Below are 15,627 nucleotides of genomic sequence, written 5' to 3'. Positions count from 1 at the left end.
GGTCTGGCTCTTCCAGGATTAGCCGCCAATATGGCGGTCGTACATTGTTTGAAAAACATAAACAACAACAAAAACAATTACAAACATAAAATCAAAAGATCGTTTTTTTCGCAAATGAAATAAGATATTGACTTAACATGAATGCGATATCTATATCCTAAATATACTTTAATGCTAGTTAACGCACCAATATATCAAGAGATGACTGTTAATGTCAACTTCTGTATCCTCTTTTCCAAGCCGACTGCGGTACTTTGACGAGCGGCTCCCGTTCCGCTCGGAGTTCTCCTACAGTAACCTGATGTACGGGCTGGCCGGCCACGTGCTCGAGCGTCTGACCAACGGCACGTGGACGGACGCGCTGCACAGACGTCTGACGGGACCGCTGGGGATGGCGGACACGCACACGGCGCGGGACGTGCTGGAGGGGGAGGGGCTGAGGGGGAACCTGGCGCAGGGGTACCTGGTGGACCCACTGCAGGGGGCCACTCTGGCGTTGGACGAAGAACAGCTATGGTAGGCGTGCCCACGTATGAATACTGCTTCTAGTTTTCGTCCTCAGTTGCTCATCATTCATGAAATACACGGGTACGTTTATGATACAGGTGCTTGATGTCAGCTATCCGGGGGGTTAAGAAGCGTACAATGCAGATTACGTAACCGTTTGCGGATTAACTTGGACATGGAATTTCAAATTCGGTGTTCTTGCCGTCCCAGGGCGGTGACGGACTCGGTTGTGGCGGCAGGGGGTGTGGTCTCCACGGCGGGGGACATGGCCAGGTGGATGCGCTTCCACCTGAAGGGAGGGAAGACTCCGGAAGGTACGCTTTTAAAGAATTCTCTAGGAAGAATTCAACAGATTGCATTGAAAGGTGGCTTATGTTTTGTAGGGATGTGTCCATAAGAGATGCAATGTGTCCTATAAACGTTAGATAATTGATACCAACCAAAGAGTCCTCATAGTTGGAGACATATGGCGATTAACTAAACTTTATGATTTTCGTGTCACTTTCGATTCACCTAAAAATACACGTTTTACTTTTGAACCTTCCAGACTACTAGACAGAGATGTGTGTTTATTTTGAAACATACTACAGCCAAATCCCAAGCTATGCTATAGAGTGTCGTTGGTTTGAGACACATTGGCGAATGAAAGAGAGAGACATGCTTTGTTTTGATTTCGAGGACAGGATATATCTTGGCCACGCATCTACTATTTACACGGAAGGGCCGTTGTATGTATAGTACTAAGAGTCGCACACGGAGAACAGAGCAAGCCGCGGGCGCGCCCGGAGCCACACGGAAGGTGAAGGTTGCGGCAGATGGGGCCGAGGCTTCCGGTAAGGCTTTGGTGACGTGACGTCACGAGTAAACAGTCTGTCAGCCCCGGACCACAATTAACATGCCCGGAGGTTCAAACCGCTCCAGTAGAGAGCCGATAACTGTGTACTTAGGGCATAGCAATCATCCTGACTGGTGCCAGATGCTGTCAGTAACGTTACTCAGAACTCGGTGGTCGGAGGTAAAGAGGGAAAGGTTGGCAATGGTTGGTATGGGCTCACTTCAACTGCTGGAGTTTGATTCGTTTGATATCATGATAGGTTTGATATTAGATACCGTTTGCTTCGCAGTGCACTGATATCTAAAGCTAATAAATTCGAAGTAGCTTACAAATTGGCTACGAGACATAGCCTAACCTATGGTTGAAGAGTACATTGAAAAATTGGTGCTAATGATTCTTAACAGTCTACAGGTTTAATTACATACTAGTAAGCACTGTAGGCATTTCTCGTTTGTTGATTGTCTTGGATGCGCAAAATTTGCGTTTAAGATTCCCGCAACATTATGCTATTCATCATACTTGAGAGAGTCCCCATATAATATACCATTTTATCTTGAATTACATGTACATACAGGTATGCGGTTGGTGAGGAAGAGACTGTTGAAGGAGACGCATGCGCCTCAGATGACCATCACATCCGGGACCTTCCCCCGCGAAAGTCGGTACCGCCCAGAAGCAGCCGTGGACGACACTGTTCCCGCCTACAGTATGGGCTGGGTCACTGGGACATACAGGGGTCGGTATACGTAACTACGGAAATGTCCATGGTAGATTAGCGCTATAGCTTCTACACTGATGTTGTGGTGCTCAATTTTTTATGCTTTACTTTAGGCTATCAGTTATAAATGAATCGAGCTGTGGTTTCCACGTTCCGCGAGTTGTCCTACCACAGTAACAAGAACAAGGCAAAGGCATTCTCCTACGCAAAGCGTCGTCCCATACCTTGGAGAGGTCTGCTGAACCAGACTTAGGCTTTCACTTTTGTAGGCACGGCCTCTAATCAGTAATCACCCAATCAGAGGAACACCTCAATGCTTTCTTTAGGTAAATCTGATTCTATGATTGCCTGACATCTGACGCCCACGCCCACGAAAGTGGAAACCTCATCCCAGTGTAGTACAGCCTCCCCAATGTATATTGTACATGCCACGGGCGACGTTCTGCGTTGGGGAATGCCTTTTGCTTGATATTGTTACTATGGTGGGGTAACTCGAGTGACTATTGAAAGACAGAGTTTTCGCATGTATTGCACTGTTGCAACCTTGATAATGGAGAAGTGGACCTCATAACATCTGCTTGAATGTATGTGAGCCTGCCCAGAAGTAGATACATGTACCAGTAAACCAAACGTGTAAGGGACGCCACCTAGCAGAGAGGCCTCAATCTGCAATACACCATTCAACAAGATTTCGATCATCTCTGGACTCCCTTCCAGATCTAATCTGAACTTCAGCTGTTTTTCTTTGCTCAAGTTTGTTCCTGTCCTGTTTTGGTTTACCTGCAGGGTACAGGCGGCTGGTGCACGGGGGCACCCTTCCCTCCTACAACTCTCTGCTGACGCTGTTTCCGTCGGAAAACGTCGGGATCTTCACAGTCTCCAATGGAATCGCACAGTTCCAGTCAGACGTGCATTGGTCAATTCATAACTACATCTCCGACTTCGCTCTTGGTAGGCAAGGTTTATTTTGTATGTGTATGTGTGTGTGTGTGTGTGTGTGTGTGCGTGTATGTGGGTGCGTGTGTGTAATATTTTTAGTAATACACATATTGAGTATACTACGTCATCAACGCCATCAATGCTTGATGACCCCACCTTAAGTTTCTGTGGAAGTCAGTTAAGATTAGTCTCATCAGTTGCCGTGCAAGGCTCTTTTTTGTTACGAGGAAACAGTTGGAGGGAATGAACCTTCGTATGAAGGTGACTAATAGTTTCATTTTGCTCCAGGAAAAATTCCGTGGCTGAACTCCTCTACAATCTGTCAACACAGGCACAGGAGACATACGTGGTCTTCTGATGGTGAGGCAATATATATAATCTTTGAGAAGCATTGAAGGTTCAATTTGTCATCAGCATTTATAATATATAAACGTAAACTTTTTTTTAAATCATATACATGTAGCACCGCCAGTTCACCCTTATCCGCGGAGAACTTATATCCGCCAGTGGTTTTTGAAAACAGGCTACTTAGGGATTTGTCAAGTCGATGGGCGATGCAACATTTTTAAAATAACTGCAATATTTTGAAATTGTTGCAATCTGAAACCGCCGTCCTTTGATTTGATACTAGTATTGCTAATTATATATGAATGCCCTGCTTTTTTTTTAGAAACAACTGGATTTAGGTAACCCCTCGGATAGAGGTGAACTAGCGTTACAAACGTAAGTTAATATCAGTACCTCCGAAGATCACTATTCCTAAGATCTTACCATTTGAATGATGTGGTGTGAGGGGAAATAAAGATCTGGATTTTTTGTGCTTTGTTTCTATCAGGATTTAGCTACTTCAGCAAACCGTCAGCAGATGCAGATATTGTTGTCAGTTCGCGCCGTTCAAGAGAGACGACTAGCGGAATCCAACAGACTGCACCGACAACAACTGCCTCTGACCCCCTGCGAAAGTACGCCGGTGTCTACTTCAGTCCCGCTCTCGGAAACTTCTCTGTTCGCCTTTCCCTCGCATCTTCTAGTCTACGGTTTCGATACGGGTTGTTTGGAACTGGGCATCTACAGCCCGGGTTGGTACAAGAACACGTGATGAGGATGGTCTTCACTGGCCCGCTGTGGTACATACAGGGGTTTAAAGTCGTCTTCACCAAAACCTCAGAAGGCTCTGTGATTTCTTTACATGTTGATTCAGGTCCAGATAACAAGCCAACTTTTCACAGAGTAGACACTGCCGATACTGACAACTCAGAACATGACGTTGTTGCAAGTAGTGCAGCACACCTTAGTAATTTAAAGATTTACCTTTACATATTTGTTTTACTTCAAGTACATATAACGTATTCTATATTTTCCATACCTTGTTGTCAAACTTTTACCTGTGTTTCACCAGTGAAGTAGACTATATCATATAAGAAATGCAAAAATATATATTATCGTTAAAAAAAGTCTAAGGTTTTTGTGTTTCTTTCCTTTTTCTTTCATTAAATTTGAAAAAAAAACGCTTTGGAATACTATTGCTGTACTTTTGTTGAATATAAGACCATATAACGGAATCTTGGATAGGAGGGAAAATAATTCAACGAGGTGAAGTCAGTGTTCAACTAAAGAAATACACCACACCTCAAATGTCATGGTTTATTGGTCCTTGGTTGTTAAGTTGTGACAAGCTTGATGACAAAATTAATCATGCAGCGAATCTGTCCGTTACCGTTGACATTTGCTGACTGATTAGAGCTTTAGAAAATACGATTGTGAGAAATCATACAAGACAACTGTATGAATCTGTTGGGAACCCTAACACCCAGACAGAAACGTCCATGGACTCTATTCTATTGGAATGATGGAAAACACTCCGGCTTCAACTTTTCTCGTCCTTTCTGTCGCATACAGTGTAGCGATCCAAGGAAAACGTTAGACCCTATTACCCATGATGCAGCTACCCATCTTAGTACAAATGAAATTAGCTATACAGTTGCCACCGATCGCGACAGGTACTAAAATACTTGTATATATGGAATCGGCATCGAACTGAATGACGTCATCCGTGACGTGGATACGGCTCGCCGCCTGATTGGCTGCCTAGATGTCGACGCTGTCAATGCACGGTCCCTGGCCTGCGGGTTTGAAGCACTCCTTGATGAGCCCGTGTCCCTTCCTGGCCACCATCACCCAGGACTCGTTCCTGTGAGCTGGGGAAGTAACGAGGGCAGTGATCAGTAAAGTGATCGATTAATCAATGCACGGTCAATCTATGATCGATTTGTTTTAAGTCGGTTTTAAACCAATGTTGAAACTAAGACGGAAGGGAAATGGGTCTGAACAACATGGAAAGCATGGCGGTTACTTCTCAAGACCGCACCTTATGGAGAAAATATGCTCACCGAGTTGACCAATGCAACAGTGTTGCGGGAGTATCTAAGGTCTAAGGTAAGGCAATGCTGATATTGTATATGGTTTGAGTTTGTAGCTCATGCATTGCTAAACCTGTGTAATACTTTGTAACAGAAACCCATGTGCTCTCAAAGGTGTGAAAATATTTTTTAATAGACTAGTGTTACTGTATTAGATTAAATAGATTAGATTAGACTAAATTAAATAGCTTTTAATATGGGAATACTGTTGGTTGTAAATAAATCGTACTTGTCGTGTTTGAGAGTTCACTCAATAAACCAGTGACTGAAAAAGGTTAGTCTCTACCAGGCTCTCTCCTGGCCGAATAGTAATAGCGGACTTTAGCCAAGTTAGGAAAAATCCTAGGAGTTAATTGGTCTAGGAGTGTTGGCCGGCCTGGCCTCAGGTCGCAAACTGAATTCCTCGGCCATCTAACTCCTCTGGTGTGTTTTCTATCTTATTTGACCAATTTATACTATTTTTCCATCGACCTGTGGAGCCTGGTATAGGCTAGTAAAAGGTGCTCACCCCCGCTGAGCTCGTCCATGCTACGGCTGAAGTAGCCTGACCCGAGCGCGCGCAGCTCGTCACACAGCGGCTGGCACAGGCAGTCAGTGATGGAGCCGCAGGCACTCATCAGGATGTAACGGTCCTGGAGGGGGTTCAACAAGTGATAAACAAACAAACAAACAAACAAACCACACAGCGGCTGGCACAGGCAGTCAGTGATGGAGCCACAGGCACTCATCAGGATGTAACGGTCCTGGAGGGGGTTCAACAAGTGATAAACAAACAAACAAACAAACAAACCACACAGCGGCTGGCACAGGCAGTCAGTGATGGAGCCACAGGCACTCATCAGGATGTAGCGGTCTTGGAGGGGGTTCAACAAGTGATAAACAAACAAACAAACAAACAAACCACACAGCGGCTGGCACAGGCAGTCAGTGATGGAGCCACAGGCACTCATCAGGATGTAGCGGTCTTGGAGGGGATTAACAAGTAATAAACAAACAAACAAACAAATCACAGAGGCTGGCACAGGTAGTCAGTAATGGAACCACAGGCACTTATCAGTTTGTAGCGGTCCTGGAGAAGGTTAATTAAACATGTTAAACAAACAAACAAACAATCGTCTAGGTGATCATGCTTGTCATCACAACCAAAATTCAAAAGATCCATTCCACGCGCTTAGTAGAGTAAAGTAATAGCAAAAGTACAATTTGCACAGCCTTTATGCCAAGGAGGTGTTATATACTGCATATGTAGTCAATTTTTCTTTAACGTGATGGTTGACATCCATTTCAACCCTTACAATTTCTGTACATTATAAGATTTTATATGTCAAACTGCTGTCAAAGAACACAGATAAACAAAGTCCTCCTCGCTCCCAATGATAAAAGAAATCAATAGAAAGTGGGAAAACGTTAAAGGACAACGCCGATAGCCTGCTATTAGCTGTCCGGCCACCGAAAGCGTAACCTACCGGCTGGATTTTTTGGATGAAGTCCGCCAGAGTGAAGCAGGCATTCTGGTCCTTGCAGGTGTCAAAGCAGGAGTACTGCTCCGGCGGGTTCTGTTCGGGGAACTTCAGAACCACGATGTTAAACCCTGCAGAGGTGCATGTACACTATAGGGTTGATAACGCGACTACACTGTGTGGTCTTTGAGACAGGACATCACTTTTCAATAGTCTATTATTGCCAGGAACATGAAGATTATACAGGCAGGTAATAAGATACTGTAAATGCATCTAAGTTCGATGGGATTTCATTTTGCGGGGAAGGAGAAAATGGAGCTCGAGTATTGGTAGTTTTGAGTCCGCTCTATAGTCACATACTGTACAGGAATGGACGGAAACCCCGGCGACTTAACCTGTCCAGCCAGACGGAAACCGCCTCCTGGCGACTGGGCATAGGTGCTATAGACGGGCAGAGCAGTCGATTTTAGCTATAACGCCGGTATAGGCATGATCAAGTGGATTTGCAGCACTCCTTGATAAATATGTATTCAATGTTCAAAGATCGGGTATATGTTCAAAATGTGCTTTGCTAGTATTCGCCATTTTTGCCGTAACAGGCGGTTTCAGATAATGGTTGCCTTAGGGCCGCTTATGCCACATCATAACGCCATCTAGCGGATTAACGTAAAACTACAGGACGAACCGATGGAGTTGAGCCCCTGCTCGACGTTGTTGACCTTGATGGAGCACCAGCCGCCCGGCCCGTTCTGACCCATCCAGTTGGTCTTGCCCTGCGGCAGGGGGTCCTGGGCCCCTCCGGATTCCAGGATGACGTTAACCATGGTGAACGTTGGGGAGGTTCTGGAAAATAAAGATACAATCTTCAAGTGTCTTTGTACCAAGCGGCATCTAGCGGTCCATACTATTAAACCGCAGTATAATTTCTGCCTTAAACCACCCATGTTTCACCATGAAATGTTGAGAGGAACTCGACAGTGGCAGTGACATTCCTGTGGTAATGAATCCCACATCTAACAAATTTAATTAGGAACTTATCTTGGCAAGAAAAGGAAGAAAACGATAAAACGGAGATGATAAGAGCTAGAGTAACTTTTTGAAAAATGGAAGTAAAGTTGAAGATAATAGACTTAAGATGTTATTTTACTGTTTGTGCATTACCAATTGGTATGGCTGAATCTTGAAATAAGATTGTAATAGTAATACAAAAGTGGCATACATGTATTTGCATGGAAGAAACATAAAGACGGTCATTTACAACAGATGGTAACCCTGTGTATAATCAGGATACCCTGTATGTATGTCGGCGACCTTTGCTGGGCCGCGAGTGAGTGAGTGAGAGATTGAGTGAGTATGTGACTGACTGAGTGATTGAGTGAGTGTTTGGTATCTGGGACGGAGATAGCACTGATCAGAACCAAAAGAAGCTAGTAGAAATGTTTGGCCACTGGCCAGGGTAAGCTCTTATACCTAATGGTGTCTATCTTGTGAGGTTGTGCATCTATGCATGGTTAACGTTGGCGTCGTAATATGTAACGCGTTATGTCATGATGATATATCATAATGTACCCGGTTAATTTAGGATCATCTAGCCACAGTTGTACCTGTAAGTAATACTAATAGTAAGAGACATACGATTCGAATTTCCTCCCTCGTATGACTCTCGTATGTAGGAATGAGGTCGGATTTGTGGGAGGGTACGTATCAAAACTAATCAACAGACTGATTCCATTTGGCCGGCTATACTATCATAGTATGCCACCGGTAAATCTGCCTGCAGATTAACGTAAACTTCAATACGATGCCTAGACTGGAACGACCTCTTAGATCGAAAACTCCCATGACACTGGTACGGTACCCAACCAACCGGAATCCATGGCACAAGTATGACCTAGGCTAGCCTGGGTGCCATCCGATTACTACCGGGCCTAGTCTAGCCTGGATACCATACCCCAACCTCAAAAATATATTTCGTGTCTGCACGATAGATACTTGAGATCGGGCTTGGGTTTGTTAACCAGGCTAGGCCTCGTCACACTGTATGGCCTAGTGGTAGTAATCGGATGGCATCTAGGCGGGTTATCTGAAATACATGTAGGTACTAACTCGAATCACCAGGGTAGAAAAACAGGAACAACACCTGCAGAGCACCTTTTCTTTTTGGCTTGTCAAAATGATGTCTATCACCATTGCATGATGAATGTAACCCAGACGGCATTGATAATGCGAGGTGACACCAGGGGATCGCTATATAGGCCAGTAGAACGCCTTGGGCGATGCACGGAATGCAGTGTGACGTTAAATGCTTCACCTCTCACCTTTAGCAACAACGAACGCAGTTAGGCTGTCGTAAACATGATTTAAGTTTCATAGATACCGCGACGCTTTCTAATGGAGATTATAGAGAAACGCTCGCGAAGGAATCGTGTGAAAGATATGTGTAAACATGTCAACAGCTAATCGTCTGAAAGATACGAAATTTATAGTGATGACTGAATACTTGTTTCTTGTCAATCAAAGCAGCATGCATATCACGGTCTAACTCAGGGGGCCTGTGGAAAAGTTTCCTTGGGGGATGTTGGCCCTGGAGCCGAGCAGTTGGCCTGTGACGGTGTAGTCTGCCAGGCATCCATGCATTGATCCATGCTAGTTGTCAATGTGAACCTTTTACTGCCAACTGTCATGACAGTACGTCAGCTACCGTCACTGCCGGCTACACCCGAAGCATTTGATTACCATCAGCAGGAATGAAGATTCAGCGGGTTGACAAGAGTGGAAATTCAGCTGGAGGTACAGAAACGGAGCCGTTGACTGGCTTTCTAAGTAAGAGTAGGATACCGGCAGAATGTGTGTGGGAACGATAAATCTGCAGATGGCAGATGGCGCGGTGGGGTAGAGCTGGAACTCTGCCAGAACTGAGAGGAGAAACTCGGCCAAGCATGGCGTCTTTGACCTCTCCTAAGAACCCCATACCAGGGGGCACAAGATGAGAGGGTCGGCGCGCTTGTAAAAGCTTCAATGGTTTACCCTACTGAGATGTAGAGGAAAATGGCACATACTGCTTTATCGTATATTAATGACAGAGACCAAATATAGTACACTTTGTTAGTAACACTAGTATACCACTTTATGTACACTAGTGCACTTGTTAAATACAGGAATGAATGCCTTGTTAGCTGTGATGCCATATTTCTTGTCACTTCATTTCTTGTTAACAACATTTATGGTGTCTATTTTGAAAATTTAGCCATCTTGTTTTTTTCGGCGTATCTCACTATCTTTATTTGCAGTCTAAAGTCATCCATGAAATGTACTTGCTGTCACGGTGGCCTAAGGGCCTAAGGCATAATACAGGTCTGTAGCTCAGTGGTGTCTTGTGGTCTGAAAAAGAATGGGGCGTCAGCACTAAGGGCGACATCACGGTTTATTTTGGGCCAAGGCGAAGTCTTATGCCGGCGGGTACACAGTCTGGGTGACAGGCTCTCTGACAGTGCAAACAAGACTACAACACATTAATACTTAGTTAAATAGGTTTGCTGTCTCGCTTACAAAGCAGCTGAGTATGGCAACGTCTTTTCTGCAAATGGGTTTGGCGTTAGTTGAGGACGGGAATAGGATACGAATGTCACTGAAGAAAGAAAATCATTTTTAAAGTCTATAAGCCCCGAATACAATTGGCTATTTCTAGTGAAGTATGTAGCCATTAAGGATCCAAAGAAAGTAGGATTAAGCTTGGGATGAACATTTTATCCGGCTTGGTTGGAACAAATTTCTCTCAAAAAGTACACATAATAATATTTGGAGCGCCCAGGTACAAATAATAGGAGAAAGAACTTTAAGAAGAAGTGGATAGACTGGACACCATGGTGTTGGATGATCCGCAATCTCATGGTCATCATTTGCGCCACCGCTGCGTAAGGTGACAGCACTTCAATTGGGATTAATGTGGCTACTCTATCTATTGTCAATGTGAAATTAACCATATGAGTGGGCCACATTCTTTAAATCTTTGGACGGCTACAGTCGTCCACTCAGGGCGTCGATAAAACTCACTTCAGGTCGTTTCGTTACACCACTGTTGCACTATGACTGTAGTGTCTACCAGAATACGAGTACAAGGCTGGCTAGATGGAGACTATTTGTCAGTGGTGTTTGGCAACCATAGGGTTTCATTGGTAAGCGCAATCACACGGTTGACTGACTTGGAATGTTACAAAATCTCTTTTTTTTTAGATTAAGAAGCTAACAAAGAAGAAGTGTCCTGTAAGACGAACTGAAATAAAAAGCGGCAGGGGAGACTTCAATGTTTCTTGCGTGACAAGGATATGAGTTGTTTGCTTCTGTCAGAGTGCCAAGATGAGATAAAATCTAACCTTCTGTACCTGAACGATTCAGGTTTCGCCTGTTTTGGTAAGGCTAGAGTCAATATTTATGCGACACAGTTACCTCTGCAAATTCCGATAGTCGCGGAGAAAATCCCAAGTCTATGCATATATGGCTGTCGAACCCTTACAAAAGACGTCTTTGTTCTAACCTGAACTTAACGCCTGTAATCTGTGTCTTAAGATCCCATGTTTCCAGCTTGAGAGGGCTTCTTTGTACAGGTGTGCGGGAGTACACAGTTGAATGACAGCTCGCCCGGGGTTATGGTTTTTATTAAGTGCAGGCGGGCTCTTTTTCCAGTGTTAAAGTCCGTGCACCAAGTTCGACCTCGTTTGCCATTCTATACTTACGGAGACGATAACAAATTCTTAAACAGAAAGAGAGAGAGATAAAGAGAGAGTGAGTGAAGAAGAGGGAGGAGATAGAAAAAGAGAGGGAGAGATAGAGAGTGAGAGGGAGAGAAAGATAGGGCGAGATATAGAGAAAGAAAGAAAGAAGGGAGATGGGAGAGAACTTGGTGTCTGACCTACGGACACGTAGACAGACGTAGTGTGTAAACTAGATCACTTTATGCAGGGGTTACAAGTCGGTGAGAAGACGATACCCATGTCCCTCTAACTCACTGCATGCCTGAAAGTGATTCAGAGAACACAGCAGAAGCCCGGTCCCTTTGCTCTACCGGCCTACCCTGCCCGTCTGTCCTGGGGGCGGCTTACCGGCAGGAAGGCTGTGAATATGGCCAGTGTTCCGATGCGGACTCTTATCTCCGAGTCGATCTTAATGAAAAGGGCAGCTAATTTCGCCATGACCCGGTCGCGTTGTTCAGCATCATTAGCACATATTAAAACATGCCGACCCATCACCAGTTCTAAATCGTATGTTCGAGTTGTTTGCACAAATGTGCTCATCTGTCATCCAGTGTGTCATATCTATAATTACAATTAGCGTCACACCCCAAACTAAAGTCTGATCCAGTTTACTCGTCACATGGCATATACACGTACACACTGTTTGGGGTACTCAGCTGCAACCTGGGATATGGACATGCGGAAACGGAATCATGACCGAGGCTTTGTTGACTTTTGTCGTTCAACAACAAAGTGACCCGAGTTTGAAAACCAGCCGTTTCACCAGGCTTCAAACAAAGTTATCACAGTGCAGGCAAGCCGCGGCCGTAGCATAACTAAACTTCCTGCGATGCTTCTGAACGTTAGCTAAGTATATTACATTCAGCATTTCATACAAAGAAACTGCTGTCATACCTGTGCATATAAATCATCAACTTCGGTTTTGAATTGCGGTAAGAGAAGCCATTTAAAGACGCTCACAGAAGGGGAAGAAGAAACTTCGTATCGGACACGCCCCCCAGAATATATGCAGCTGCGGGTATATGCTTTGCTTGCTGTGACATTCACTATAACACACATATATTGTGACAATATCAATCTAACGAAATGCACACAAAGTAATAAAAGTTTAAGTAGGCAAACTGAGGCAGTAGAACCTACTGTTTGTGACAGACGGCGCGTGGCAGCAGGTCAACTCTCTGGCTGAGGTTTTTCACGGTCACGCTCAGTGTGGGGGTCCTGGCTCGGCTGAAACTGGTCCGGCCACATCCGCGGGTTTATATGCTTGAGTACGGTGACGTCAGGCGAGTCGGACCGTCCCATTTCCCTCTACAGATCGGGGGATGACCGTAGATCGGTCAGGCAAGATCTGCTTCAACCTAGCTATCAAAGGTGATATGTCGTTTGTGATGGTCATCATTGGAGAAGAAAGCAACATATAGAAACACAAATTAAGGTAGCTCATGTAGAGGTTTATTTCGCTAGCAGGAATATTATCATCACAAGCTGCTTTTTGAAAGGTCCCTTTTAAGTTTGAATGTACAAAATCTTTTGCTGACTTGACAAAGCGATTGGAACGGAAATACGACCACATGGGAGTTGGTTCCAATGGCGTTGGATGTCTTGTTTTCCAGGAAAAACGGATGGTAAGAAAGGTTAAGGAAAACAGTCAGAATGAAGCTGACTGTCTCTCTAGAAAAACAAAGACAACCCAAATGACCAGAATTTTGATTAAAATGTAGAAAAGGCAGAAAATACCTTTGAATGATACGAGTCGGAACTCTTTATAATGCAATACGAGTCAAAAGCTGGCTATGCTTGACAACAAACTCATTGGCATTAGTAGGTCTGCTTTGAAATCGCACACCCAGTGGGAGTGGAGAGGAGATGTCTCTAGCTGGTCGGTCTGCAGCTGTAAATGTTAGATATCCCGTTTTCCGAGAAAATGATTGGCAAACAGGATTCAAACTAGACGTAAAGGTTTGCCATATTGACCTTTCTGATAAGAGGAACCAGTTGTGATTCCAAGATCCGCACAATTTGCTGGGGCGCTGGTATTTTGTACAATCGTTCAGCATGTGGTTAATTCCCCTCAGCCAATGAGAAGCTCCCATTCCCAGTGAGACTATGAAAAAAAGGGAGTTTTTCATGAAAATTAGGGGAAAATGTGGTATTATCAAGCAAAACAGTGGTGTTATCAGACTCAAGTTTCTTAGTTTCTTTCAGCTTAGTTGATAGGCTGCTAAAACGATATAGTGTAATCTTGTACTAAGTCGCGACAAAAGCCGAATAGAGGGAACTAAAGAAATTGAGTTAGACCCCTGTAAACGTTTCGAATGGGATAATCCACATAATTAACCAGTCGTCTTGGTTGCTTTTGCTAAGTGCTTGTTGTGTCCTTTAGTGACCCCTGCAGATTCCGGTCGGGTGGGTTCTGTGTGACGTACATGTCTGGGGCACGCAAAGTCATGTTTATGCATTCACGGTCACGGGTTTGAAATAGGCTCCCAAACAGACTCGGAGATGAAACTTTGGGTTCAACGTGAAATCTCGATACCTGTATGCAAGAACTTTCAAGTTAAGACATTACACTTGTTTGTGTTTGTTTGAATGGAGGTTACTGACCTCAATGAACTTCAAACTTTGCCCAGCGACACCTCCCTCCAGTTACTCATGAGTCACTTGAAGATTTCTCCTTGAAAGGTGGCAACTTAACGTGGCTCACGAGACTCAATAGGCCTGTTGCCCATTGTATGGGCGCGTGCCGTGTGTCTTATTACAAAAGAGTAATTACATTTAATGGGAACATTGCACTGTTCCCCCTCACCGATACTCTATAATTCTTATGTCTATCCAATTCTTATATCATATCTAATCCCCTGTAGCTGGGTTGCTGGCGGTAATCAGGGTTACAAAAAAATCCACTATCGTCGTAACCACTTGCATGAATTCTACTGTCTCTTACAATTGGCAAAATGCTGGTATATTTGTCCATGTCAGCAGTACTAGTGTCGCCTACTTCAAAGGAGGTATTGTGTCATATCCGATGAAACAGCGACCATACGGATCGTTTCACTTAAAGAAAGTTTCACTTAAAGAACGTCTGGAGCCTTCTGAAAACATTGATGTGACAGAGATCGTGACTTGTTCTTCTGAGAAGCGGGGGTATCAAAACATCCCCACCGTGAGGGTTTTTTTGGGGTTAGATGATCTTAGATTGTAGCCAAGTGGCGGGCATGAACTTCGGCTGACCTTAGTGCTGGTGATTTATGGAGCGATGAACCCTGTCCCCGTACCGTGTACCGTGTAACATCGATGCCTTATCTTGTTTTTGATTGTGGACAACGGCGGAAGTAGATAATACAGGGGAACCATAGAACAAGCTGTGCCTCAAAATCCATGGATTCTGTTTTTTTTTCGAAATAAGTCTCTACCATACTCCACAGGTTGATGGAAACTAGTTAAGATTGGCCAGACAGACAGACAGACAGACAGACAGACAGACAGACAGACAGACAGACAGACAGACAGACAGACAGACAGACAGACAGACAGACAGACAGACTGACAGACAGACTGACAGACTGACAGACTGACAGACTGACAGACTGACAGACTGACTGACTGACTGACTGACTGACTGACTGACAGACAGACTGACAGACAATACAACCAGCTATCATTAACTCAGCCAGTTCGACAGGACGCCAGCAATTCCAAACCTCCCAAGTCTTCTCAAGACAACTTCAAGTCGTAAGATGGGCAGTATTCTTCAGAAAGGTCAAATTCGCAATTTTCACAGTCCATGCCTCATAGCATAGGGTTTAGATATGTCTTCCTATTTAAAGGGGCTATGTCAATGGGATGGATAACAGAATTCGGTAAAATTAGGTGACCAGGAGAATGAACCAGCGATAAGCGTAATGTTGCCTGTAGCTGGGAGCACAAATAAAATCCTACGTGGTAAAACTCCCCTGTCAAATTATTAGCTTCGCCAAGAAGCTTATGTTTTTGCCGA

The 15,627-nt window shown here is 44.3% G+C and overlaps 2 protein-coding genes across 3 annotated transcripts in view; one reads left to right on the top strand and one right to left on the bottom strand.

Annotated features, from left to right (window-relative positions):
* Window positions 1-4,478, top strand: part of LOC118413178 — a 6,840-nt gene extending 2,362 nt beyond the window's left edge. Inside the window, exons 3-8 of the mRNA XM_035816388.1 lie at window positions 215-516; window positions 718-821; window positions 1,917-2,078; window positions 2,847-3,011; window positions 3,288-3,359; window positions 3,835-4,478. Of these exons, the coding sequence (XP_035672281.1) occupies window positions 215-516; window positions 718-821; window positions 1,917-2,078; window positions 2,847-3,011; window positions 3,288-3,359; window positions 3,835-4,406 (1,377 nt within the window). The 3' untranslated portion in view covers window positions 4,407-4,478. The remainder of the gene's footprint in view (window positions 1-214; window positions 517-717; window positions 822-1,916; window positions 2,079-2,846; window positions 3,012-3,287; window positions 3,360-3,834) is intronic.
* A 151-nt stretch (window positions 4,479-4,629) lies between these two features.
* On the bottom strand, window positions 4,630-12,923 carry LOC118414446. Of its 2 annotated transcripts, XM_035818485.1 has the most exons (6): window positions 12,771-12,923; window positions 7,565-7,722; window positions 6,886-7,010; window positions 6,099-6,162; window positions 5,928-5,987; window positions 4,630-5,197 (listed from the first exon to the last, which is right to left on the bottom strand). In XM_035818485.1, the coding sequence occupies exons 2-6, from the start codon at window positions 7,701-7,703 to the stop codon at window positions 5,088-5,090; spliced, it is 498 nt and encodes a 165-aa protein (XP_035674378.1). In that variant the 5' UTR covers window positions 7,704-7,722; window positions 12,771-12,923; the 3' UTR covers window positions 4,630-5,087. The 2 variants fall into 2 exon arrangements, with proteins under 2 accessions (XP_035674378.1, XP_035674377.1); XM_035818484.1 differs by lacking the exon at window positions 6,099-6,162 and having other exon boundaries at window positions 5,928-6,051.
* Window positions 12,924-15,627: the final 2,704 nt, after the last annotated feature.

The sequence above is a fragment of the Branchiostoma floridae genome, chromosome 4 (assembly GCF_000003815.2).
Source record: "Branchiostoma floridae strain S238N-H82 chromosome 4, Bfl_VNyyK, whole genome shotgun sequence".
NCBI lineage: Eukaryota > Metazoa > Chordata > Leptocardii > Amphioxiformes > Branchiostomatidae > Branchiostoma > Branchiostoma floridae.
The sequence above is the reverse complement of the archived record's forward strand: the minus strand, read 5'-3'. Positions and strand labels throughout refer to the sequence as shown.